The 27,595-nt window shown below is 38.1% G+C and overlaps 1 protein-coding gene across 5 annotated transcripts in view; it reads left to right on the top strand.

Moving 5' to 3' along the window:
* rngtt (RNA guanylyltransferase and 5'-phosphatase) overlaps positions 1-27,595 on the top strand; it is a 416,785-nt gene that overhangs the window by 346,932 nt on the left and 42,258 nt on the right. For all 5 annotated transcript variants that reach the window (XR_011953798.1, XM_072553724.1, XM_072553722.1 and 2 more), the window contains 2 exons: positions 3,756-3,822; positions 22,683-22,806. Coding sequence is in view for 4 of the 5 variants with exons in the window: in XM_072553724.1 (XP_072409825.1) it covers positions 3,756-3,822; positions 22,683-22,806 (191 nt within the window). In the remaining variant the exon portion in view is untranslated. The remainder of the gene's footprint in view (positions 1-3,755; positions 3,823-22,682; positions 22,807-27,595) is intronic.

Here is a 27,595-nt window from a genome sequence, read left to right as displayed (position 1 = left end):
TCAGACAAGTTAGCAAAAGATTGACTAATGAAATAGGTTTTAAGGAACATCTTAAAAGATGAAGAGGAGAAGGGAGGGAAGGCCAGAACCTAGGTCCCAGGCAGCTGAGAAGAGGAGGCTCGCTTGGGGCTACAATACTATAGTCTAGTTCAGAAGTGGAAAAACAACAGCATGTGAGCTGAGGTTAAGTGGAGCTGAGCAATCTTATGTTGGTAGGATAATGTAGCCTTGGTGATTGAGAGGTATTGGGGTCATAACCTCAGTTCAGGGTCATATTGAATGCCATGGTGACAATCATTTTGATACATCCTGTAATCAGCTGAGGAGAGGGATGGATTCAGAGGTTGCGGAACAGATCAGGTCACCTTATTAACCGTGAAAATTTCTTCTCGTCCATTAATAGATGTTGGGCAAACAGGAAGACAAATTGGTGAGGTCTCAGAGCTTCCCACAATGTTTTAGAGATGATTAATTACTTTTGAGGTGCAAATACTTATTAAATGATGCCTTTCACATTGTATTCATGACCCAAAAAGTGTTGCATTAAATTGGTTTATTATTTGGGTTTTTACAGAAGTTATGCAGGAAATAGATCAACTAATTCATGCACAAAGCAACGGGGAGAAGGTGCATGGTGACTCAGTAGTCAGCACTGCTGCTTCACAGCACCAGGGACCCAGGTTTGATTGCATCCTGTGGTGACTATGTGGAGTTTGCACATTCTCCCCATGTCTGCATCTGTTTCCTCCCACAGTCCAAAGATGTGAAGGTTAGATGGTTTGGCGATGCGAAATTGTCCATAGTGTGCAGGCGAAATGGATTAGCCATGGGAAATGCAGGATTACAGGGCTAGGTTAAGGAGGTGGGTCTGGGTGGAATGCTCTTCAGACGGTTAGTGCGGACTCTATGATTCTATCAATGCACAGTTCAACACTTGATAGTGTTGAGTATCAGTTAAGTGTTGTCAAAGACATTTTTTCATGACCACACCAATAGACTGATGGGACCAGGTTCAGCATCTATTCTGAAGGTTGACAATTCCATATTGTCAAATGTAAATTCAATGCTGCATTGAAGTGTCTGCCTAATTTACATGTTTAAGTCTTGAAATGAGACTTGAATCTATAATTTTATGACTGTGAGACACGAAGGCATCAACATTGTAGGAGTGTGGGAATCATGGTAGGCAAGAATGTAAATGCCCAGTTCATTTGTATTTTGAAGGAGAATGTTGGTCAGGACGCCAAGAGCACTTTTTGTTGATGGTACTATTATTGGTTTTTCAACATCCAGCTGATGATGCAGCTGATCATGCAAATATCTCAGCTGAAGGAATAAACTCATGACAAAGCATTTTGCAATAGATGCATATTCAGCTTATTTACTTCAGCATTAGGTGGATTTTCTTTTAGGATCTTGCCATTCAGAAATTGGATACCATGGTCTGGATTTGACTAAGATAGAAAGAAGGGATCTCTCCATTTGTGAGAGAAGATTCCGCTAAAGGCTCTCCACAAAACTTTGGAGGTATACTTCCATTCTAACAGTTCTTTCACAGCATTGAACTGTCAGAGCAATGCAAATCACACCCCCTTTTCACAGCAGTCAGTTACTGTATTCTGAATATTAAAGATCCTGACAGCCACTTTGATAGCTGCTGTAAACCCAGAAGTACGTTGGTCCATAGTGAGTATAGAAATAACTGGAATAACTTCTAAAGGACAGAAATAATCTCCACTTGGAAAGGCAAAAATTAACCAATGAATTGCTTTTTGTGGGAAACATGGCTAACAAATTTTATTGAATTTCTTGAGGTGACTAGGTGTGTAGATGAGATTCGTGCAGTTCATGTGGGTCTGAGTGGACTTCAGTGAGGCTTTTAACAAGGTCTCACATAGAAGACTGGTAAGAGCCTATGGAAACCTGGACAATTTGATCCAATTGGCTTGGTCACAGAAAGCAGAGGATGATGGCCGAAAGGGTGTTTTTGTGGTTGGCACCCTGCATCCAGTGACATAACAGAGTTCAGTGCTGGTTCTGTTGGATATATGCATTAATGATCTCGATGTGAATGTACGAGGTATAATCAATATGTTTGCAAATAATATGAAAATTAGTGTTGTGCTAAAAAGTGAGGAAGAAAGTCATAAACTACAGGATGATATAAATGGGCTGGTCAGAGAAGCTAAGAAATGGCAAATGCAATTAGTCATGAAATGTGTGACATCATACATTTTGAAAGAACTAACAAGGCAAGGTTTAATTGGAGGACCTTAGGAAGAGAATTTGAGGGACCTTGATGTCAGATTGGGTCTGACAGCAGTGGATGTTGGTGGGGTGGGATGGGGGTGTGTTCAGGTCAGGGTCTGGAGGACTAAATGGCTTGTGATGGTGTTTTTAGGTGTGTGAGAGGCTACTTTGATCGTTACCCAGAAGTTTAACTATGTATTTAATAGACAAACATTTCCTAAATAACCATTTTGCTTAATTTCATCAAAACCCTCCAAAGGATCTAATTTGAATGAGACTTTGTGAGTTACAAACTTACAGACATAGAGGTATGAAAGATTGTTAAGAGTGAGGTAGGATGCTCTCCTTTTATCTTGGATAGCATGTATGTGTTACGCAGCATTGCCTAAACAAATTAATTGGTCTTTTATTAGTTTTTATGGATTCTTGCTGATGCAAATAGTTGGTAGCACAGGAGTGCCACCGACTGAGGTATAATGACACTAGATATGTCCAAATTGATAAAGAACATATTTCCCAAATAAATAGAATGCTTCAGTCAGCAGTAATCAAAGAGAAAACTTAGTAAACATCTGGTTATAAAGTTCTGAGTCAATCTGGCTTGCTTCCATTGGATCAGTTGTGTTCCATCTGGATAGATGTGGAAAAAACCCATGGCACAATTCCAAAATGACCAGAGAAAAGTGTGTTATGAACAGCATTTGTTCCTCAGCCATTACTAGCAAACTCAAGCTGGTTTTTTAACTGAAGCAAAAACAGAAAGTGCTAACTTGACTGGTCTGGCAACATCTGTTGTGAACAAAACAGTGAACATTATGAGTTCCAAAGTATCACTGGACTTGAAATGATAACTTTGTTTTGCAGTGTACGGATGTTGCCAGACCTGCTGAGTTTCTCCAGCACTTTCTCTTTTTGTTTCCGAGTTCCAGCACCTGTAGTTCTTTGTTTTACTTTACTGGCCATTTATCTAAGCTTCTCTTTATGAAATCTTGTTATATCCCAAATTTGCTATTAGGTTTGCTTACAAAAACAGCAGTATCTAAATTTCAAATTTAACTAATCATTTGTCAGTATTTTTGAGATATCCTAAGAAACAGGTTCATTTTTATTTCTAACCACAGTTGCTCACCTCAGTTCTGTTCAAATCCTGCACTCTTGCTGAAATCGATTGGTTAAATCACCGCATTAACTCCTGAAAGATTGATGAAAGGCACTATTCATATCTAAGTGTTAGAGTGCTCTGAATTTTTTAAGGCCCTTTGTCAACATCAGATTTCTGCACAAAGGACAGTTTATCTACAAATGGAAAGGCTAAAATCTACAACTGATCTTCCATTGACGTTGATGCTTGGGTAATTCTGCCTCTATCTTTAAAACACAGGGTTGTATTGCACTTTTGGTTTAGCCATGAGCTAGTGGGATTGCTAGCGGTTTGTGTCTTTTACGCATACAGATTCCAATGTCCTGTTATTTGAAATGAATGTGTATATTTTTCTTTTCTACAGCTTACTTACTCAGACTGTTGGACTACTATATGTTGGCAATTATGAACGTCCTTTTGCACAGATGAAGGTAAGTGATAAAGAAGCTGTTTGAAATTTTTTTGTCTATTAATTATAATGATATATGAAATTCCACAAGCTTGCATTATCCTATTGAAATTCATGTGGAGTAAATTGAACCCAAAGTAGAGTGACATTTCACATTAATCATGAAAGGTTTTTTGTCCAGATACTAAACAAAAGAATTTCATAAGATGACCTTAAACAAACGTCATTGTTTATGAAGATGTTGTGGTCCATACTGAAACATGCCAGTTGTGACAAGTTCCTCCTCACATTGGTCTTAAATAATCTACCCCTTATCTTAAGGTCATGTCCCAGTTTTAACCCTTGAACTGGGAGAACCATCCTTTCTAAATCACCCTGTAAAACTGTTGCTAGTTCACTCCTCATTCTTTGAAAATTTAAGGAATACAGACCCAGTCTCTCTCCTCAATATCTCCTCATCAGACAATCCCACATCCCAGTAATTAATCTGGTGAACCTCTGTTGCATTTCCCGTCATGGCAAGTATTCCCTACCTTATAGACAAGGACCAAACTGGCGTGTGTGAGATCTCAAGAGGCTATATATAATGGCATCAAGAAATGTTTACTCTTGCACTCAATCCCCTTGCATTGAAAGCCAACATACTATTTGATTTCCTGTGTGCTTACTGTTGTTGTGTGCTAACTTTTAATGACTCATCAACAAAGACATCCAGGTCACTTTGGATACCCACACTTCCCAACTTCTACCATTTAAGAAATATTCTTCCTTTCTGTTTTATATCAAACTAAATAACTTCACACTTATAAACGCATAGAGTTACACAGCATGAAAACAAATCCTTTGGTCCAACTTGTCCGTGCCATCCAGATATCCTAAACTGATCTAGTCCCATTTACCAGCACTTGGCCCACATCCGTCAAAATCCTTTCTATTCATATACCCATCCAGATACGTTTTAAATGTTGTAATTGTACCAGCCTCTACCACTTCCTCTGGCAGTTCATTCCATACATGAATCACCCTCTGCATGAAAAACTTGCCCCTCAGCTTCCTTTTAAATCTTTCACCTCTCACCTTAAACCTGTGCCTTCTAGTTTTGGATTTCCCTACCCTGGGAAAAAGACCTTGGCTATCATCTTTTCCCTGCCCCTCGTGTTTTATATACCTCTATAAAGTCACCCCTCAACCTCTGAGACTACAGGGGGGAAAATCCCCAGCCTATTCAGCTTCTTGCTGTAGCTCAAACCCTCCAACCCTGGCAACATCTTTATCAATCTTTTCTGAACCCTTTCAAGTTGAACAACATCTTTTCTGTAGTAGGAAGACCAGAAATGAATGTAATATTCTAAAAGCAGCCTCACTAATGTCCTATACAGCCACTACATCTTACCCAACTCCTATACTAACTGACCAATGAAAGCAAGTGTGCCAACACCACCTTCACCATTCTGTCTACCTGCAACTCCACTTTCAAGGAACTGTACACCTGCACTTCTAGGTTTCTATACAGCAACACTCTTCAGGCCCTTACCATTAACTGTGTAAGTTCTGCCCTGGTTTGCCTTACCAAAACGCAAGACCTCACGCTTATTCACATTACAATCTATCTGCAGTATTACACCTATCTAAGTCCTCTTAAAGCCTCCTGGCAGCCTCCTCACAAAGCTGTAAGATGTAGAGTAGAAGTAAACCGTTGAGTCTGTCCCACTATTCAGTGAGATCATGGATGATTGAATAATCCTCAACTCCATATTCCTGCCTTTTCCATATAATCCTAGACTCCCTAACTGATTCAAGATTGTGATAGACACATTTTTAATGTACTTAACGAACCAGCCTCTACAGCCCTTTGCAGTTAGGAATGCTACAGATTCACTGACACTGAGAAAAGAAATTCCTTGCAATATGTCTTGACACGCATGAAGGTGGATAAATCCCCAGGACCTGATCAGGTGTACCCTAGAACTCTGGGAAGCTCGGGAAGTGATTGCAGGGCTCCTTGCTGAGATATTTGTATCATCAATAGTCACAGGTGAGGTGCTGGAAGACTGGAGCTTGGCTAATGTGTTACCACTAATCAAGAAAGGTGGTAAGGACAAGCCAGCGAGCTATAGACCAGTGAACTTGACGTCGGTGGTGGGCAAGTAGTTGGAGGGAATCCTGAGGGAAAGGATTTACATGTATTTGGAAAGGCAAGGACTGATTAGGGAGTGTCAACATGGCTTTGTGCATGGGATATCATATCACACAAACTTGATTGAGTTTTTTGTGGATGTAACAAAGAGGATTGATGAGGGCAGAGCAGTGGACATGATCAAATGGACTTCAGTAAGGTGTTCGGCAAGATTCCCCAGGGGATACTGGTGCGCAAGGTTAGATCTCTTGGAATACAGAGAGAACTAGCCATTTGGATGCAGAACTGGCTTGAAGGTAGAAGACAGAGAGTCTGGTGGTGGAGGGTTGTTTTTCAGACTGGAGGCCTGTGACCAGTGGAATGTAACAAGGATCCACTAACTGAATCCACTATTTTTTGTTATTTTTATATCAATGGTTTGGATGTGAACATAGGAGGTATAGTTAGTAAGTTTGCAGATGACACCAAAATTAGAGGTGTACTGGACAGCTAAGCAGTCTACCTCAGAGTACAATGGGATCTTGATCAGATGCACCAATGGGCTAAAGAGTGGCAGATGGGGTTTAATTTAGATACATATGAGGAGTTGCATTTTGGGAAGGCAAATCTTAGCAGAACTTATACACTTAATGGTAAGGTCCTAGGGAGTGTTGCTGAACAAAGAGACCTTGGAGTGCAGGTTCATAGCTCCTTGAAAGTGGAGTCGCAGGTAGATAGGATAGTGAAGAAGACATTTGGTATGTTTTCCTTTATCGGTCAGAGTATTGAGTACAGGAGTTGGGAGGTTATGTTGCGGCTGTACAGGGCATTGGTTAGGCCACCGTTGGAATATTGTGTGCAGTTCTGGTCTCGTTCCTATCGGAATTCTGTTTCCTTCCTTATTACCTGCTGAACTTTCTCTCAATCCCCATTCTTACCACTGTTTATGGCATTGAGATCCTTTTGATCTAATTCAACTTCTTCATTAACCACAGTTAATTTATTTCTTCCTTATACCTTGGAGAAATGTATGTCTACATAGTCAGTTTGTCCGTCATGTTTTCCTAATTTCCCTTCTTCAGATTTAGGATCTCAGTTTCAGAATTAACTAGATCACATGCAAACTGAATACAAAATTCTGTTATATAGTGGTCATTATGTCCCAAAAGCTCTTTGACAGTAAAACTATTAATAAGGTCTTATTAAGCAATACTAAATTTAGCAGTGGAATGGGGCACATAGTAGATGTAAAATTGGGAGCAACGTTCAGTCATATATAGAAGGGATACTAGGACAGTCCAGCAGATGGAGAAGACATGGGCATGATAAGGTACGTGAAAGATACGCCAAAGTGGATCTATTGTGGGATTGTGTTCAAATAATGACCAAAACCTTGATGAGACTGCTTTTCTGTTGAGTGGGAAGATCACTGGTTAATGTGTTGGTAAGATGAAGGACTTATTAATGAAGCCAGTATTTTTCGAATAGACCCAAGCATCATTTTGTATATATTGCTACATTGCTCTGTGTGTTAACACAGGACTCATCAGGAAAAGTGAACTTCTTTTCTTATACTTCATTTTATTGAAATTATCTGTGAACTAGATATTTCAGCACTAAACTCCCATTTGAATTAAGTAAAGTTCAACAAAGAGACATGTTGTTGAAGCTTTTTGAGTTGTAGACATCAGGCCTCATGCAAGAATGCCAACTTTGAAAGGGAGAAAAGATTTGTATTGCAGGAGTAAAGGTTGTTGATTGTTGGCAAATCAACTCTGATTAATTGAGGTATTGCCCTGAAGAATGCGTCTGGGCATTTTTACTTGGAGAGGACAGATCACTGTGTATGAATGTGTATTACATCTGTGAAATGTAAGTAAACCATATTACATGCCTAACTGATAATCTTGTGTTAGTTGTTAATGTAATTCATGGTATCCTTGATTGTTCATCAAATGCAGTCCAATTGGGAAAGTTCAGCTGGTGATAGACATCATGTTTTGAGTTTTGCAAACACAAGGTGATTGAGTATGAACAGTATTCTGCTTATTGTAAATAGCCAAAGGGATATGATGTTTGATGCAGTATTTCAGTTATTGGAGCGTAGAGCCCACTCGTGTCACGTCATTTTGACACTCAAATTCATACAGCCCATTTCATTTGGTAGTCACAGCATCTTTTTTGCGTGTTGGCAGCATCCTGTTAATGGAAAATACCACTTGTGTTGTAACACAGACAGTTTAACCAGCTGACTTTATCTGTTCCTCAATAGCTTATAGTTTGTGGTAGCAATATCCTATTTTGATATGAAAGAGATTTTACTTCTTTTAAAACATGAAAAATATTGTATCTCTGTTAAAACATGCAAGTGTAAGTTATTATATAATGGTGCTGATTTAATAGGATTCCTTAAACCTTTGGTGGATCAAGTGCCATTACAAGTTTCTGTTTTCTGGCTAACTGGGAACATTCCCAACCCCCTCTCTACTTTTTCCTGCCTTCATTAGGTTAGATTCCCTACAGTGTGGAAACAGGCCCTTCGGCCCAACAAGTCCACACCGACTCTCCGAAGAGTCACCCACCCATACCCATTTCCCTCTGAACAATGCACCTAATACTATGGGCAATTTAGAAGGTCAATTCACCTGACTGCACATCTTTGGACTGTGGGAGAAAACCGGAGCACCCGGAGGAAATCCACGCAGACACTGGGAGAATGTGCAAACGCCACACAGACAAGTCACCCAAGGCTGGAACCCTGGTGCTGTGAGGTAGCAGTACTAACCACTGAGCCAACTGCCATTATTATTGACAGTTTAAAAATCATATTAGAATGTCATGTTGTTAATACATAATGTTTACATATTAAATGTTGCAATGTCAGACATGACGTTCCCATGTTTGACTTTCATAGTTCCCCATTCATCTCCAAGTTCAGAGCTTGAGTATAAAAAGCGAGGCTGACACTAGTACAGTTCTTAAGGAGCACTGCACTATTGGAGATATTTTTCATCTAAGACATTAGACAAAAGTCTAATCCTTCTTTTCTGATGGATGTAAAGTATTCTTTGGCATTACTTAGAAGTAAAGGCGGTGTGTTGTTCTTGGTGTTCTGATCAATATTTATTTCTCAATCAATATCACAGAAAACAAACTGTCTTCTCATTACCACATTACTGTTTATGAAAGTTCACAGTCCACTTTGTTTTAATATGTTGAAACTACATAGTTGGCTTTGCATCACTTTGAGATTTCTGATCATGAAAAGTGTAATGTAAACGCAGTTTTTTCTTTCTTTCACAAATGAAAGTGTTTGAAAAAATTATAATTGTGTATGTTCACAGTTCAGTGACACAGAGCATCCAAGCTCCATAATTCCTCGCAATTAGGCTCTATAATGAAGCATACAAGATAAATAAACTGGAATTGTGGCTGTCAGGAAAAATATATGTTGAAACCAGAAAGATAATTAAGATTTGAGCAAGAGAAAAGCACAGTGATAAAATATTATAATGATATATGCCAAAAAAATATAAACATGAATGGTGACCTAGAGGGGTGCGTCAGTATTATGAGCGACTGGCTGGCTAACTAATGGTTCAAGTAAGAAATGTAAGAAAACTGGCAAATTTGTCATGACCCATGTGATAAACTCAATCCTGTCAATAAAACAGTGTTAAGTGACTACAGAGGTTAATGCAATCAGCATCAACAATCAGACATGAACAGTATGGCAGTGATTAAGGAGTTACATGAAGGGTAAGTACTGGATTTAAATCAGATATCATGATAAGTCTGCAAGACTAAATTGAATATGATGCATAATTGTCTGTTTTGTAACTCTGGAAAGGACACATCCTGACACTCAACATCACAGCTCATTGAAGATTAATAGTTTGCAACCATGATGGTCTACAAAATCTGCTTTCTGACTTGTATATGCTGTTCAATTTCAAAAGACAACAATAGGTGTTACCTTGAAATAATGTTAGAAGAAAGCATCAGTCCTAAGTAAAATTGTTTAATGATCTTGGAATACTTTTGCATTCTTCAGATACGAGCTAAAATAATTACCATTGACGAGCTTTCAATTATTACAGTGAAGCAGTAGCTCTGGCTTTATGTTTTCTCACAAAAATGCAAATTCTATTGCCAAAAGTGGGACCGTAGCTGTACTTTTCCCTCCCTGAACTGAGGATGCTACTGCCAGCTTTGATATTGCTTATTACTTAGCTACCGAACATTAATTTAGTACCGGTAGAGACAGAAATTAGGATCTTGCTTTTTTTGATAGATTATTACTACTTGATCTGTTTATCAATTAGAATATTAATTTTTAATATAGATTTTAAAATCTTAAGCCCAATGGTAAAATTATTGCATATTTATTCACATTTTTAATATTTTGTAAGCTTGGAAAGCAGTCTGTGTCCATTGAAAAGAACTGATGAAGGTTGACCTAATTGAGATCTTGAAACTAATGAAAGGTTGTGATTGAATTTGTCTTCTCACAGAGGGTTGAGAGTCTTCAGAACTCTTTTCCGCAAAAGGCAGTTGAAGTAGAGTCTTAGAATATTTTTGAGGCAGAAATAGATAGCTTCTTGATAAACAAAGGGGTGATAGGTTATTGGGGGTAAACAGAAAAGTTGAATAATCAGATAAGACCGTTATCTTATTGACAGAAGGATCGGCTCTAGGATCTGAATGACTTATTCCAGTTTCTATTCTGTATGTTCATAGAATAGGTTTGGAGAAACTTTCTAGTCTTGGGTAAAGCAAAACTAGAGTAAATCAATGTAAGATGGTCACCAAAAAATTAAATGGAGAATTCAGAAGGAAGTATTGTTTTGTGTTCTATACAGACAAATCATACTTTACATAAGTATATCAGGGTAATAGCACAAAATGCAGAATATAGTCTTACAGATACAGAGAACTATGTCTTGTTATTGTGGTGATGTCATCAGCAATTGTGTAAACAGAGTTAGAGCAGAATTTGGCCACACAGTCACAAGTGTATAAGGAGTATAGTAAGCAGCTAAGTATGCAGCCTTGTGGGGCACCGATGTTGAGGATTATTGTGGATGAGGTGTTGCCTTTACTGTTTGCAGAAGTGGCAGAATAATGTTTGTGATGTTAGAGTTGGATGAGGAAAGATGTCAGGAAGCTTGTGAGGACCACAAGTGTTTAAAGCAAATAACCTGTTCCTTCATTTTGTATTCCATGTAATTCTGAATAGTTTAACATTTAATTGAACGTGAAGCTAATCTGACACCAGTTAACACCTATCTCATCACCCATGACCATTGTGCTAACATGATCATCTCCACATGCAAATTTTGTATTCTTTCAAGTGTAGCGCCTTCATAATTAAAACTCATTTTGAACATACAACTGGAGGAGAAAGATTGTACTTTTGAAATAGCATTCTGAAACCAGTAGGGAAAATATAATCAGTTATTTAAAGGTAAACCCCAGTCTTTGCTCTAAATTTCACTTGGGTGACCATGCTGTGATATTTAATTAACATTGAATTTTATAGTTAATTAACTTGGACCCAGGTTACCAAACACACTTACAAACAACAAAGCACTAGAGAAAAGCACTATTGCACCTGTTCTGCAGTGAATTGCCATGGGAAATGATGTGGCCAATTTTACCACATTTTTGCAAGTGAAAACTTGAATGGGACAGGAGCAATGCCTAATGAACAGAAATAAACTGTAAATGCTAGAAATCAGAAATAACACAGAAATTGCCAGGAATGCATAGATCCATTAGCATGTGTCAAGCAAAAGTCACATTCTCATTTAGGCTGAACTCTTTTTGATTCACGTAATCAAAACATGTATAGTTTTTGCTAAAATCATGCAAAGCTTCATAATTTTGTGCTGGATTCTTGAGTGAGAAAACAATTTGTTGGAATCTCCAAAGGGAGTTTTACAGTTTCCATTTTAGCAATATATAGTATGAAAAGTACCAAACAACAAACTTCTCATTTTAAGTCAGTTTCTTATTTTTTCTTAAAAGATTGAAAATCCACTACAATATGTAAGCATTTTAGAAACTATTTGAGGAGGTTAGTACTCTTTCTCTGAATAATTTATTACGAATGAGGAAGTAGGAAACTTTCCTCACACTTGTAGTTCTCAAACAAAATGATAACTTTGTCTAATTTCCATTCCTTTGAAGGCTGGCTGACCCATTGCACACCTTTACTCTGAATAGTTTGTATAGTTTTTATTAAAGCTCTAACTTGAAAATTTGAGTTTAGTAATTGTAAATTTATTTGGTAAAATATGAGAGGAGCATGCTTATTTTAAAATGCAAGAACTGCATTTTAGAACTGCAAGAAACTACAGTAATTGTATCATTGCACTAAGATTTCAAATTAACAACTTTTATATATTACAATTCACAACTACAAGACATTGCAATGTGTTTTTCTCTTAAGACAAACACTTTATCATGCAATGTAGGGGCAAATTACGGCTCTGAGGCAATTAATGGTAAAGTCTGCAAATGGAAATTTTCCCTTAAAAGGCTGAGAAACAGTGATATGTTTTGCAATTAAAGCCATCAATCAATCAAATTATTAGCCTGTAAACTCATAATTTGGAATTTTGTTTGAATTTAGGTCTTGGCTACTTTCAATATTGGATGATCTAGAAACTGTTTCCATATTTCAGACATCTGTATGTGCTGTCATGTGACCTCAATATTGAACCCTTCACTGAATTTTCCTCATTTTAAACTGGATTTAGCCATAATTTGTAAAAATTTGTTTTCACAACGGAGATGCAGCACTTGAGAGCATTGATATGTAGTGTCAGTGAGTTTTAATTTTCCCAATTTATTGAGTTCCATATTTCAGCCATGAAATGAGTGAGTCATCAAGTAAATTGTTGAACTGCTATGTTCTGTGTTACAGATGGTATTAGCCTGGAGAGAAAATCATTTCATTTTTATTTTAAAAATCTGAACAAAGATAGAATTAGTGTTTGTTATCAATATGGTATAGAGCTCCAGTGTGTGTTTCCATGTGTCTAGAGTTGCTTTCTAAAAATTCAAGATTGCAATATGAAAATAAACTGATTTAATTCCACTTATACGTGGTTATAGCATTTTGATTGATTCCTTTAACCTCATGAATATAAAAAAAATTGTTGTGCACCTAATTAATTCCATTTTACATTCACTGATTGTACTAAGCATCCTTAAGGTTAGGATCAAATGATGTCTGAACTTTGAATCAATTTGATTCCTTGGTAGCACTTCACGGAGGATTTTAGCATCAATCCAGTTGTTCAGTCAATTAAGGGATGAGAGATTGCTTTATAGTATCACTTAAATGGATCACTCAAGAAACAGTGTAGCCCTGTTCAGACCTTGTGGCACTCTTCAAAGAACGCAGCAGGATTCTGGTAAAAATGTATCCCTCAACCAATACCACCACTAACAGATTAGTTGGTCATCATTCATTTGTTGTTTTTGAGATCTTGTTTTATGCAAATTGGCTGCTGTGTTTGTCTTCAACACAGTAACTGCACAGAGGAAACTAATTGATTGTAAAGTGTCTTGCAGCATCCGGTTAATATGAAAGAGTTATGTAAATATAAGTTTTCTTTTCACCACACCATCTGTTCCTATAGGTGCTGAGACTTGGATTGCTCAAATTCATGTCAAAACAATGGTTTGTTTTCGTAGAATTATATACTGCAGCAAGATGATATTCAACCTATTTTATCTGCACTAGCTTTTTGGGGAGGGAAAAAAACTATCCATTAGTTTCATTCCGTTGTTGTTTCTCCAGAACCGTAGACTTAACATTTATGTAAACTTATAAAGTTAGATTATGGCATGAAATTGCCTGTGCCCATTTTATTCTAGAGTCTTAAAATAATATCCGAGAAATGAGAGTTAAAATCAAGAATTCTGATCATTCAAACTTGGGAGAAAGACCAATGTTCTCATCCATAGCATCACTGTACAGAAGAATGTGAAGACTCAGTTTCTACAGTGCAGCTTTTCCAATATTATTGGCTGAATGAATTTGCTAAATTTCAACAGCACCAACCCTCCCCAAATGTTATAAACTGTTGAAAATTATGATTACATTTCCTCTAGAGCTCTGATAAATGATAAAAGAAGAAAATTAACAAGTGTGGTTTAGGTATGAATCTACTCAAAAAAATGGAACACCATTTATATTCAGTGAAATGGACTGGGGAAGGTTCTGTGATATTGCTAGGTCTGTATTAATTTTGCCTTGCATGCTTCTATTGTACTGTTAAATGCTGCTTAAATAAATGGATTTTCTGGACATTGTTAATTGTGGATGAGGATATTTGTAGATTTTAAATTTAATACTTTGGAGGTAGTGAATGCAAAATGACTACTTTAGAGAATTGAAAGTACCTCTTTTCGTTTCTGTGTACTAAGATTAAAGATTATGCATTTGTAGATGCGGTGTATTAGAAATCTTTCAGTAATATTATTTCATTGTTTGGTAGAAATTGTAAGCGGACAAATATTTCTAAGATAGATGTGTTGGTTTTGGCAGTGAAAAATGAGAGATCCTCAGCAGATGGTGAAGTGTTGGTCAGTGTACACTTTCAGAAAAACAGAACAACTGTGGGTTCTGTGTAATCAACATTTACTTGTAGAAACTGTAGTTTGTGGACTGGGAATATATCCATTAAATAGCTAATAATGAGTTGAATTTTATGGGATTTTGAAAGGCACCACGTTCATTAACAAAGGATTAAAAAACGAGTATGTATGAATGGCTAGAAACAGTTGCCAAAGCTATCTCATGTACCCTTTTTGCCCTCCTGATTTCTCTCTTAAGTATACTCCTCCTGCCTTTATACTCTCCTAAGGATTCACTCGATCTATCCTGTCTATACCTGACATATGCTTCCCTCATTTTCTTAACCAAACCCGCAGTTTCTTTAGTCATCCAACATTCCCTGTACCTACCAACATTTCCTTTCATCCTAACAGGAATATACTTTCTCTGGACTCTTGTTATCTCACTTCGGAAGGCTTCCCATTTTCCAGCCGTCCCTTTACCTGCCCTTTACATCTGCACCCAATCAGCTTTTGAAAGTTCTAAGCTAATACTGTCAAAATTGGCCTTCCTCCAATTTAGAACTTCAACTTTTAGATCTGGTCTATCCTTTTCCATCACTATTTTAAAACTAATAGACTTATGTTCGCTGGCCCCAAAGTGCTCCCCCACTGACACCTCAGTCACCTGCCCTGCCTTATTTCCCAAGAGTAGGTCAAGTTTTGCACCTTCTCTAGTAGGTGCATTGACTTACTGTCTCTGATATCTGAATGGTTCCATGGTCACAGTATGCTCGTATACCTGCAGTTGTTGGTCCAGCCATGTCTGTGGTGAGTAGAACATTTACATTGTCCAGGCAGATACATTGTACTTGCACTCCTGCAAACAAAATTGGTAAGCCAACATGTTCTGAAAGTCTTACATGCATAAATTTTGTCATGGCTTCCCGTGTCTGTGGGAAAGTGTTTATTTTTTAGAACTCACAGTATAGCATATTAATACTTGCACCTGTGTCAATTTTAGCCAATAACATACAGTCACCAGTTTTCTGAGGACGGATATTTGAGCTTTTGCAACCATTTCAGTCAGTGTGATGGCATTAATTTTTCTTTCATGAGATTGACAATGTGAAACGTATTCACCATTACTTTAGTCTTGTTTTGTATGTCATGGATTATAGTTTGTCAATTATTTCTTGTAAATGCCTCTGTTGGGATACTAGATGGCCTTTAGAGTAGCTTGAAGGTATTATTTATGTGTGGTTTGTTTGTGTTGGTGCATGGCTGTTTGTAATTATACCTGCTTTTGCTCTAGTAAACTGTCTCTGCTGTTGCCCTTTTCTGCCACATGCCTTGCAAAATTGATTGAAAGCTGGCCATTTCCTTGCTGCATTCCATAACTTCCACATGTTTTCCATTGTGGATTCATTTTCTTATCCAATTCACAGGAATATTGTGTTGCCTCTTTGTCAAGCTTAGCCCATAGCAACTCGTTGTAGCAATTATGTGTTCTACTTTTTGTGTTAACCATCGAGTTTGTACTTGGGATTTGTAAGCTTCATCAATCCGTGAGAATTGCTTTGTACATGCAGTGATCCTTCTGTGGTTCTTTGCTATAAGCTTTTGGTTTGACTGGTAATTTTTTTCTGGAAAATCTCCATGGAGGTGCACTGATGTCTATGTGAGCAGCTTGATAACTGTCATGACCACAGATAATATGTCTCAGACCACCTAGCAACACATTGAACATTAATTCCAACATTTTCTTTTAAGAAAAGGACATATAGCAAAAAGTTGACGAAAGATGTACATTCAATGGCCGCTGAAAAAGAGTTTATGAGAGAGAGAGACTATGGAATGTCGCACTTGACAAGTTGTAAAAGAAGCTTCAAAGGGAGAAAATGCACTGTAACTTGGAATTGAAATCTCCCAAGGGGTATTTCAGACTGTGAACATGATGGTTCACTTCAAAATAGGTGAGAGACAAATGGAATTTTCCTTCTTTTAACAATGCACAGGGACAAAGCTTAATAGTGAGTTTAAACCCAAGTCTGTGTGTGTTGCTAGTCTGACATCATAGCTCTCAGAACAGCCATTTAAACATCTCTGACTATAGGTTAAAAAAAAACACAGGGTCACTGGATTCGAAATGTTAACTCCACTTTCTCCCCAAAGATGCTGCCAGCCCTGTTTCATTTTGCCAACAATTTCTGTCCTTGTTTCATAAAAAGAGCATTTGGCTTCTGTGTTGATTCTCTGTTGAGCTTTCTTAAGCTGGTCATGGTGGAAGTAAGTAAGTAGATAATCTTTTGTCTGGTCATGTCAGATATAAAGGTTCCAACCTTGTCTGGATATATCTTGAGCAGATATATTAGTGTATTTCAGGATTTCCCAAAATACTTTAGGCTTTTGAAGTATCATTAAGTTGTAATGCACTCAATTTGTGCACAGCAATCTCCCACAAATGGGACTGAAAGAGATGACTAGATAAATCTGTGGGTGATATTGGTTTAGTAATAATTGTTGAGTGAAATACTCAGCTCTTCAAATAGTGCCACGGGATCTTGCTCTTGAAAGATCAAATGGGATCTTGGATTAATGTCTCATCAGAATGACACCACTGATATTAATGCAACATTGCTTTCACCTGAGGGCAGTATTGAGACATTTTTTTAACTCAAATCTATATTGGTAGCACTTGAAACTAAAACCATCTGACTCTGAGTTGCGAATGTCGCTACTAATCAGAACTTACACCATTTTAGTAGGAAAGTGTGTTATATACAGCAGTTTTGGTAAATTAATGGAACATGGAATTTTGCAGCAGAAATACAGATTACAAATTACTTCACACAGAGGGTGGTTGGCGTTTGGAACACGTTGCCAGCCGAGGTGGTAGAGGCAGGCATGGTAGATTCATTTAAGATGCATCTGGACAGATGCAGGAGTAGGTGGGGAGCAGAGAGATACAGATGTTTAGGAATTGAGCGACAGGTTTAGATAGTACATTTGGATCGGCTCAGGCTTGGAGGACCAAAGGGCCTGCTCCTGGGCTGTAAATTTTCTTTGTTCTTTGTTCTAAATAAGTTATTAGGCCCTTTGAGCATTGCCCATCATTTGATGAGGTTAATGGTCTTAAAGCTACCTTCTTATCTGCTGAATAATTGCAGGAGTGCCAAACCTTTTTATGTTCATGGACTACCTAGGTTCCTTGAAATTTTTAAGACCATGATCAGTCCAGCAGTCACTGTTGCGCATAGCTTTCATTGCACAAATGTCTGCCTGTCCCATTTTCTGTTGGTGACATAGTTGATTCTAATGATTCTTTCAACTCTGAGAGAAGAAATTCCTCATCTCAATCTTAAATGGGCGCTACTTAATTCTGAGACTATGCCCTATGGTTCTCCAGCCTCCCATGAGGGAAAACATCCTCTTAGCATTTACCCGTCAAGCCACTTAAGAATCCTGTATGGCTCAATGAGATCACCCCTCATTCTTCTAAACTCCAGTGAGTAGAGTCCCAACCTGTTTAACCTTTGTACATAAAATCGTCCCTTCACATCAGGGATCATCCTAGTGAACCTTCTGTGAACTACTTCAATGGTATAATCTTACCTTAAGAAAGGGAACTAAAGCTGTTCACAGTACTCCAGATCTGGATCTCACCACATCGTAAACTGTTGCAACAAGACTGCCCCACTCTGATACTCCAACACTCTTAAAGTAAGGGTCTAAATTCCATTAGCCTTCCTAATTACCTGCTGTACTTGTGTGCTAGCTTTTTGTATTTCATGCACAAACACTCCTAAGTCCTTTTATGTTGTAGGTTTCTGCAGTTTTTCTCCATTGAAATAATACTCTGTTCATTTGTTCTCGCTTCCAAAATGAACAACTTCATATTTTACTACAAAATATGTCATTTGCCAAACTTTTGGCCACTTACTTATTGTATCAATTTATCTCTGTAAATTATCTGCATCTGCCTTACAACTTGCCTTTCAAAAGAACCAAAAGTATTAGGAACAATAAAATCTTGTTTCACTAAACAATACACTTTTCAGGAATGCAACGCAGTGTTAAATGAGGAATTACTATGAAGGTGACCAACGTGTCACATTTGCAGAATCAAACCACTAGCTAATACAACAAACCTTGAGAATGCAGGAAAAACTCGACTGGTCTATCATCTGTGGGGACAGAAACCCAGTTAACATTTTGTGTCCAATATGACTCTTCTTTAAAACATGCAAGGATATAGTGCATGCCACTGCTGTAGAGGCCCTTAGCTACACCCCTTCAAAGCATCACGATTAACTCAATTAAAACTGTGAGAAAATCCAGGAATTACTGACAAAGAGGCAACATCTTTGTGGCTTTTTTTTGGTGACAAGCCATCGCTGTCCAAATGTGCTGCTACTAAAGTGTCCACAGGACTGTCCAATGCAAGCTCAGTAATGCAAGACAATTGGCTGAATTCAAAAAGCAGACTACAAAGACCGAAAAGACTGAAATGCTCTGAAATCTGGCTACAGGGTCCCAGTGTAATTGTCCATCATTAATCCAGGATGCAAATGGGTCAACAAATTCTTAGCGCAGAGCATTTTAACCACGTCTTCAATCAATCTTTATCCCTGAATGAAGAAACAATCACGTCTCTGCAACAGGTTGATATCAACTCTCTTGATGACCTTCATACACTGTTAGAAGTGGCAAATGCAATCTTGTCGCGAAACTGATAGTTTCAGTTGAGGTTTATGAATCAGGAGGTGAATTTCTGATCGAAAATGTTCACAGTTCTTTCAATCTGTGTGGGAGCAAGGAACTATCTAGCAAGAACGGGCCAAAGGGCCCATTCCTGTGTTGTACTGTCCTGTGACTATGTCTGCAGCACATTGTTGACTGAGTTTTGAACACAAAGGTGCCTTCATTATCCAGCTGTTCAAATAGTAAGGAACCTGTCAATCTTCAACAATCATAGAGGAATCTTGCTGCACTCCAGCATCAGTAATACCTTCTCAAGAATTCTTCTGAATCTCTTAATGTAATTTCTCAATTAAAATTTGCTGCCGAGAAGGAAATGCCATTTAAGAAAATATCAAGGAGCCACTGGTATTTATAGTGTTTCCAGTTGGACAGTTCCAGAAGAAAGGGAAAAAACAGAACATGAACCTCTAAATCAATTTGCTGACCTGATCAAGACCTTTGACATGGTCAGCTGTGAGTGTCTTTTGAAGGTAATGGAGAAATTTGGCACCTCTGAAAAATTCATCATTGTGTCCTGTTAATATCAACAGCCACATTTCAACATCTGAGAGGGGGAAAATGCAAAGGCGATGTGAGGGACAAGTTTTTTACACATAGTGGTAGGAGTCTGGAACGTGCTGTTAGGGGTGGTGATGACGACAGATAGGATAGGGGCATTTAAGGAACTTTTAACTAAACACATGAATATGCAAGGGATGAAGGGATATGGACCAAGGGCAGGCAGAAAGGATTAGTTTTAATTTGGCATCATGTTTGGCACATTGTGGGCCGAAGGGCCCATTCCTGTGCTCTACTGTTTTGTGTTCTATAATCACAGGAGTGACTACGTCTGCATCACATTATTGACGGAGTTTTTAAAAAGAAATGCAGACAGTTAAAGTTCTAGTGTTTTAGCGTTGTAAATTGCTGTCTGTATAATTTGTTAGTCTGTCTCTTTCTACTGTTAAACTGGCTTGTATCTCCAACTCAGTTTCTATGACAAAACCATTAGCAATCATCATTTAGACATTATGTGGACGTTTTTTAAGTAGGTAGTGAAAATATCATGCAGTAGCTTGTAATTTTGAATTTAAAAGGCTATGCAGTAAGTGATAATCTAATGAGTTGCGCAGCGACATTGATTGAATGTGAATATGTGACATTAGGTCATGACTGAGTGACTTCTTTAATTTCGGACTTCAGAGTCATAAAGATGTACAGCATGGAAACAGACCCTTCAGTCCAAATAGTCCATACTGCCCAGATATCCCAACCTAGTCTAGTCTCATTTGCCAGCACTTGGCCCTTACCCCTCCAAACCCTTCCTATTCATATACCCATCCAGATGCTCATTCCATACATGCACCACCCTCTGCGTGAAACATTTGCCCCTTAGGTCTCTTTTATCTTCACCTCCCCTCACCCTAAACCTATGCCCTCTAGTTCTGGACTCACCCACTCCAAGGAAGAGACTTTGTCTATTTATCATATCCATGCCCCTCATGATTTTGTAAACCTCTATAAGGTCACCCATCAGCCTTCGACATTCCAGGGAAAATAGCCCCAACCTATTCAGCCTCTCCCTATAGCTCAAATCCTCCAATGCTTCAAAATCCTTGTAAATCTTTTCTGAACCCTTTCAAGTTTCACAACATTCTTCCGATAGGAAGGAGACAAGAATTGCACGCAATATTCCAACAGTGGCCTAACCAATGTCCGTACAGCCGCAACATGACCTCCCAACTCCTGTACTCAATACTCTGACCAATAAAGGAAAGCATACCAAATGCCTTCTTCACTATCCTATCTACCTGCAACTCTACTTCCAAGGAGCTATGAACTGCACCCTAAGGTCTCTTTTTTCAGCAAAACTCCCCAGGACCTGACCATTAAGTGTATAAGACCTGTTAAGGTTTGCTTTCCCAAAACGCAGCACCTCGCATTTATCTAAATTAAACTCCATCTGCAACTCCTCAGCCCATTGGCCCATCTGATCAAGATCCTGTTGTAATCTGAGGTAATCTTCTTCACTGTCCATTACACTTCAAATTTTGGTGTCATCAGCAAACTTACTAACTATATCTCCTATGTTCATATTCAAATCATTTAAATAAATGACAAAAAGTAGTGGACCCAGCACCGGTTCTTGTGGCTCACCACTGGCCACAGGCCTCTGGTCTGAAAAACAACCCTCCACCACCACCCTCTGTCTCCTACCTTCGAGCCAGTTCTGTATCCAACTGGCTGATTCTCCCTGTATTCCATGAGATCTAACCTTGCTAACCAGTCTCCCATGCCTTCCTGAAGTCCATTTGATCACAATCATCACTCTGCCCTTATCTGTCCTCTGTGTTACATTTTCAAATCAAGTTCATGAGACATGATTTCCCAAGCACAAACTTGGCCATCAGATATGCTGAATAAAGGTTATATACTTCTTCCAAATATTAAGGAAGTAAAAACAAACTATTCTGAGCTATCCTTGTATGAAGTCGAATGATCAAGGGATAGTTTCTGAGTTTATCCCCTACCTACACTTCTACTGTGAAATTGGTCCACTTATTAATTTGCCGTGTGTGTTTGTGTGGGCATATAGATTGCTACCTGGTAATTTCATTTTTGAGATTAGAAGGGGGTGGCAATTGTTTGAACAAGTATAACATCAAAAAAATTGATTTTACAGTATTTTCTTGAATCTCTGACAAAATCACAGTTGATTGGGGATGATTATTGAAATGGAGGGATTGTTCTCCATGCAAAGGCTAAATAGGTTGGATGCTACTCACTGAAATTGAGAAGAATGAAGGGTGATCTCATTGAAACATATAAGATTTTTAAGGGACTTGACAGGACAAATGCTTAGAGTATCTTTCTGTTCACATGAGAGTCTGGGTTCAGAGGACATAGTCTCAGAAAAATGGGGCACCAGTTTAAGACTGAGGTGAGGAGGAATTTCTTCTCTGAGGGTTGAGAATCTTTGGAACTCCTTGCCCTAGAGAGATGTGGGGGCAAAGGTTTTTCATATATTTAAGGTTAAAATAAATAGATTCTTGATCAGTAGGGGAATCTATGGGGAAAGGGTTGGAAAGTGGACCTGAGAAATGGTGAATCAGCCTTCATCCTGTTGAAGGACTGAATGGACCAGTCCTGTTCCTATTTCTTAAGGTCTTACAGATATTTTTTATCTCTAAGTTTTAATATATGGGGAAGTTTACATGCAGTAACCTATGGTATTTATTTTAAACAATGTCCATGTTGACCTTGCCTGACATACCTAGTTGCAATGTGGTTGAATATTTCCTAAATGTGACCTATTCAGTTTTATTCACCTTATTAATCCTGTGCACATCTGGGAAATGGAATAGAAAAGGCTCCTTTGGTCATGTGAATACTTTATTAATAAACTTTTCTTTGCAATCATTTTCTTATTTCTCATCTGTTTTGTACTTCAGGTAACCAAAGAACTGAAAATGTATGACAACAAGATCATTGAATGCAAGTTTGAAAACAACAGCTGGGTTATTATGCGTGAAAGATTAGACAAGAGCTTCCCAAATTCCTACGACACAGCTATGGGTAAGGAGTTCTTAAGAATTTCAAGTGGACTAATGATCTAAAGAATATGCTAGAAAACAATTAACTAATTAACACTAAATTGTCCCCTTATATCACAAAATAAATTCCAAATAATGAAGCAATCCTCTTCCAAAATGCTACAAATCTTTTTAGTAATGGTGAGACCTTGAATGAAAACAGAAACTGCTCAGAAGCTCAAATGCCTGTCATTTGTGGAGGGCGAACATTGATGTGACTTGGAAAGTAACCTTACAGAACTAGTGTGATGGGATGTTTCAAAGGGTGGGAGATAAGGGAACTTAAGTTGTATGCCAAGTTTACTATGTCTCGTCCAGCATACTCAGATTCCCGTGCCTTGCAACATGTTCTGATTGAACGTGTGTGCACTGTATCATTATATATTATTGATTGAACCCAGCAGCCTGTAGCTGTACCACTTGATCTATAAGAACCAATAGCATGTCAACATGGCTTCCTACCTGCTCACATAAAGACACTGGTGGTGTCAAATTTAGTGTAATTTGCAATACTAGTTCCTTCAGCAGTCCAAATTTCAATTACCTCTTTATTAAATGTGGATAGTACGTAAATATTAGACTTAATAAATAAGGTATACACTACAAGCTGTCTATCTGTGCTTTTTCCAGTTGGTTTAACATCCAGACTAGTCAAGGTGTGATTGGTCCCTGATGTTAGAGCTTCTGACTATACTGAATTCCAGTTTCCCAAAGCACAAAGCCCAATCTAATGTACCATAGCACTTCATAAAAGCGTTCCTTATTCCTTATCACACTGATTTTTGCTGCCATTGACAACTTTCATTGGCTTCCTATACCTAATGTATCTATCCTCTTCCAAATCCTTGTTCTCATTTTTGGCCTGACTTACCCTTTTCTCAGAACCTGCAACAATTTTGTGTTCCTGTTCCTGCACTTGCCTCTTGCCTTCTCCCCCCATTCAATGAGAAAGTTTTCAATCACCTTAGCCTCCTTGTTTGCAAATACCTTCAGGCATAACTTCATCTTTCTTCCACTATTGCACAATGCCTTATTGGATTTTTTTTAAAAGTGCAAGCTAATGTTGAGAGAATCCCCTGTGTAGTTGTCATCATAATCACTGCCCATGCCAGCAGAAAACAGAGTTGCTTCCCTCTAAGGAATACTTTACACACATCCATATCTGTTCTGCTGATTTTATATTGTGTTGGATTGTTCAGTCTTGAATCAAGCAAAATTCACATGTCATTCTTTTTTATTTTATGAACATTATTAAAGGATTTTGTTTAAAACAAAGAGTGTTCAAAGTATAAATATTCTGAACCCAGCTAATAAATCTTCATAATGCCTCCAGTTTCAAGGGAATCAAACTGCTAAAGAATATTGTACATCGTTAAATCTATCCAGTTAACCAATTAACAATATTATTTTGTAATGTAGAAACAGAATAAATGCCCTTTTATTATCCCTGATGTTTTTGTTTTCAGTTATTGACTTGTAGATGGAATGCCAATTATATCTCGTAGGCATTCATACTTAAGCAAGTGATTTTGTGCAGATTTCTGTAGCAAATCTTCAAATGTTCAGATTGCTTTGACTGGCATGATTACCGTCCTCAATATTACAATGCTGTAATAAAGCATCCTAAAGGAAGTTGAATTGCCGTTTCTGAACAGATGTGAGTGATAACCAACACATCTCTTGTTTTATTCATGCTGCTTCTTCCTCTCCATGATACAGTGTTAAAGTAAACAGCCAAATGCTCAGAATTAATTTCTGAGCTGTCGCAAATTCACTGGTCTAAGAACAGACAAAAAGAAGGATGTTTTCCTCACTGTTTTGGTTGAGGAACAGGTGAGATAAGCTATTTTAGATTGCTATTCTCTGAATCCAAACAGAAGCTGTGGTTGTTTGAAGCACCATAAGAATAATAAACAGAACTGTGAAGCCATTTGCACCTTGCCGCCATTTGTCATCTAGACTTTAGTGAAGAATAGCTATTTTATTCAGTAGTGGAGGTATGGCGCTGTCCATTGAGCTCTAATCCAGCAAATAAGAGAAATAATGCTTCACCACTTAAATTAAAGAAGCAAGAATAATTATGTCGATGTGAAAGAAATTAGCCCTGAGCAGTAGTGGAAAACAGTACTGAATTAACACTCATATTCACATGCTTTGGAAATAAAATAAAGTCAAACTCAGATGGCTCAGCAATTCTTCATATTTTTTTCTTTTCTGTTTTCTTTTATCTTTGAACAATAAATGCAGATAATATTGTGGGTGTCATCGAATGTAACAATATGAGAGAGCTGCAGTTCAGTTAATCACTAGGTTACTGCCTTTTGTTCACTGTTCACTGTTCAAACACAAATATAACCCAAGACAGACAAAAATAAAGATGAACAAAAGGATGTTAATAATAATTCTTTGTTACTGCTTGATTTGAAAAAGGATAGTGACATTTCCTACCCTACATTCCTTTTTCGAACTATTTTTAAAGCCTTATCATCACTGGGGTTCCTCAGAATCTTGCTGAAATTAAATATTTTGCTGCTGTTCAAGAAAGGAAAGATGAAATCATATTATGCAGTTCTTGCGCACTGATATAATGTGGCCAGAAAGGATAACTTGTTTTACTCAGTTATAATTTGTCACAGTCGTTTTAGTTGTCACTGTATCTCTGAATCCGGTAATGTGTTTGCTTTCACTAAGCAAACTGTCAAATTGCTTTCCAAAAAAAAATGAGCAGTTTCTAGTTACAAGTATTCATTTGTTGCCAATCATAAGGTCTAGTAACCAAATTCAGTAAAGATAAATCACAGGAACTAGGACTGACTATAGGGCCAAATGTCCTTGGCCTCACTTTGGTGTCCAGTACCGGAGTGACAGCAAAGTCAGGATTGGTTGCAGATAATGGTGAACATAAAAACATAACAAGGCTAGTACAGCAGTCCATAATATTCTCCTTGATAACATGTTACCACTGTCCTCTTTGTAGAGACCAAAAAGAAACATGCTGCAGGGTTTGTCATTGGAGGTCCAGTGCCGAATCCATTCTCGATTCTTCTCACATCATGGGCTACAGATAATGGAAGTTCCACCAGGAACAGGGGCAGAAGTCATAGGCCCTGGTACTGCTCCAGACCTGGACCTCTGCCCCCTAACCCCAAACTGAACAAAGTGGCTCCTGAATTGGCCATGCTAAATTGCCCATAGTGTTAGCTGCATTAGTCAGGGATAAATGTAGGGCAGGGGAATGGGTTTGGGTGGGTTTATCTTCAGAGGGGCGGTGTGGACTTGTTGGGCTGAAGGGCCTGTTTCCACACTGTAGAGAATCTAATCTGACCTGAGCACAGCAGGCTCCCTAGAGCCTCTAGTCACAGCTGTTGAGCCCTGATGTATCCCCTGTCTCAAGAATATATCATACATTTTGATGTACAGGTCATTCTGCTATAATGTGCATTTCGTTAACACGAATTCACTAAAACACGTTTGATGAATTGGGAACACTTTTTATAGCATAAAGTTGTAAAGCATGTATTGGGTATAACATGGGATTGCACGAGAATGGAACTACCGCGTTATAGCAAAACTGACTGTTATGTAATGATATAATATATTGGTCAAAAAATTTGAAATGGGATTCACCAAAACTTGGAAGCAATGCACAAGATTAACGAGGTTCCTTCTTCCTAATGCTACATGAACCCTGCAATGTAGGAAATGCATCAACAAATTTATGCACACTGCGATCCCACAAACAATGCTCCCTCTAAGATTTCCTTGTGCTGGTGGGTTAGAAACTTCATTTGAACACCAACTCTTCTGTCCGTGAGCAGTTTACACTTTAAAGGTCATACTCCATTATGCTGGAGGTTTCTTCCAATAAACTGATGAAGCTGTGAGTAACGTGAAGATTTCATTGTGCTGTAGTTCCCAGATTGCTGCTTGGCCACAGATATCAAAGGAAATGTTGCCCAAAAGAACATTAAAAAATTGGAGCAGGTATAAGCTATGTTGCCCTTGAAGACTGCTTTGGCATTCACTGTGGTCATGGGTGATTGAATCTTGGTCCCATCTACACTTTTCTACCTGTTCCCCTGTGGTTCAACAATTCTCAACCTTGAAATTGTTCAATGACACCGCCATCACTGGCCACTGGTAGGGAATTCCAAAAATTCATAATGCTTGCAGAGGAATATTTCTCCTCATCTTAAATGATGTACCCCATTACTATTCTGTTAGCATTGGTTAATGTTTAATGAAAAATCTAAGATCTTAACTATTAACCAACAGAACACTGTCACGAGATTTCATGTTCTTAAACAAAAACAAACTTTATTGTATCTCCTTATCTAATTGAACACTATAGTTTGTAATTGCTAATGCCATAAATTCAATTCTTCATCTTCCTACCCCCGCAATCATCTTCTCGAGAATTCCCTGATAGGTTACAACAATTATAAAGGTGCATTCACTTCATTAGGAACTAACCCAAAAGGTATGCCAGGTCCCTCCAGAATCCACTTGAATTCTCATAGGTGTTCCATTTTCTCCAAAGTAGGATTCTCTGAGGGTCCTTTTGTTAGCCTTTGGCTCCAACATTTCCTTTCCAGCTGAGTACCTCAGGTCCTAGGTCTGATTGCTTTCAGGTACCAGCTGCCTTTCAACAGCTTCCCAATTTAAGTCTGCTAACAGCTTTATCCCACAAGCATCAATGTAGATCTCTTCCACAATTTGAAGTTAGACCAAATTATCTAGCTGCTTGACCCTGATGAATTCTGACTTGAGAT

Source organism: Chiloscyllium punctatum, chromosome 3 (genome assembly GCF_047496795.1).
Source record: "Chiloscyllium punctatum isolate Juve2018m chromosome 3, sChiPun1.3, whole genome shotgun sequence".
In the NCBI taxonomy this organism is placed as follows: Eukaryota; Metazoa; Chordata; class Chondrichthyes; order Orectolobiformes; family Hemiscylliidae; genus Chiloscyllium; species Chiloscyllium punctatum.
Note: the sequence above shows the minus strand (reverse complement) of the source record. Positions and strands in the feature narration are given on the sequence as shown.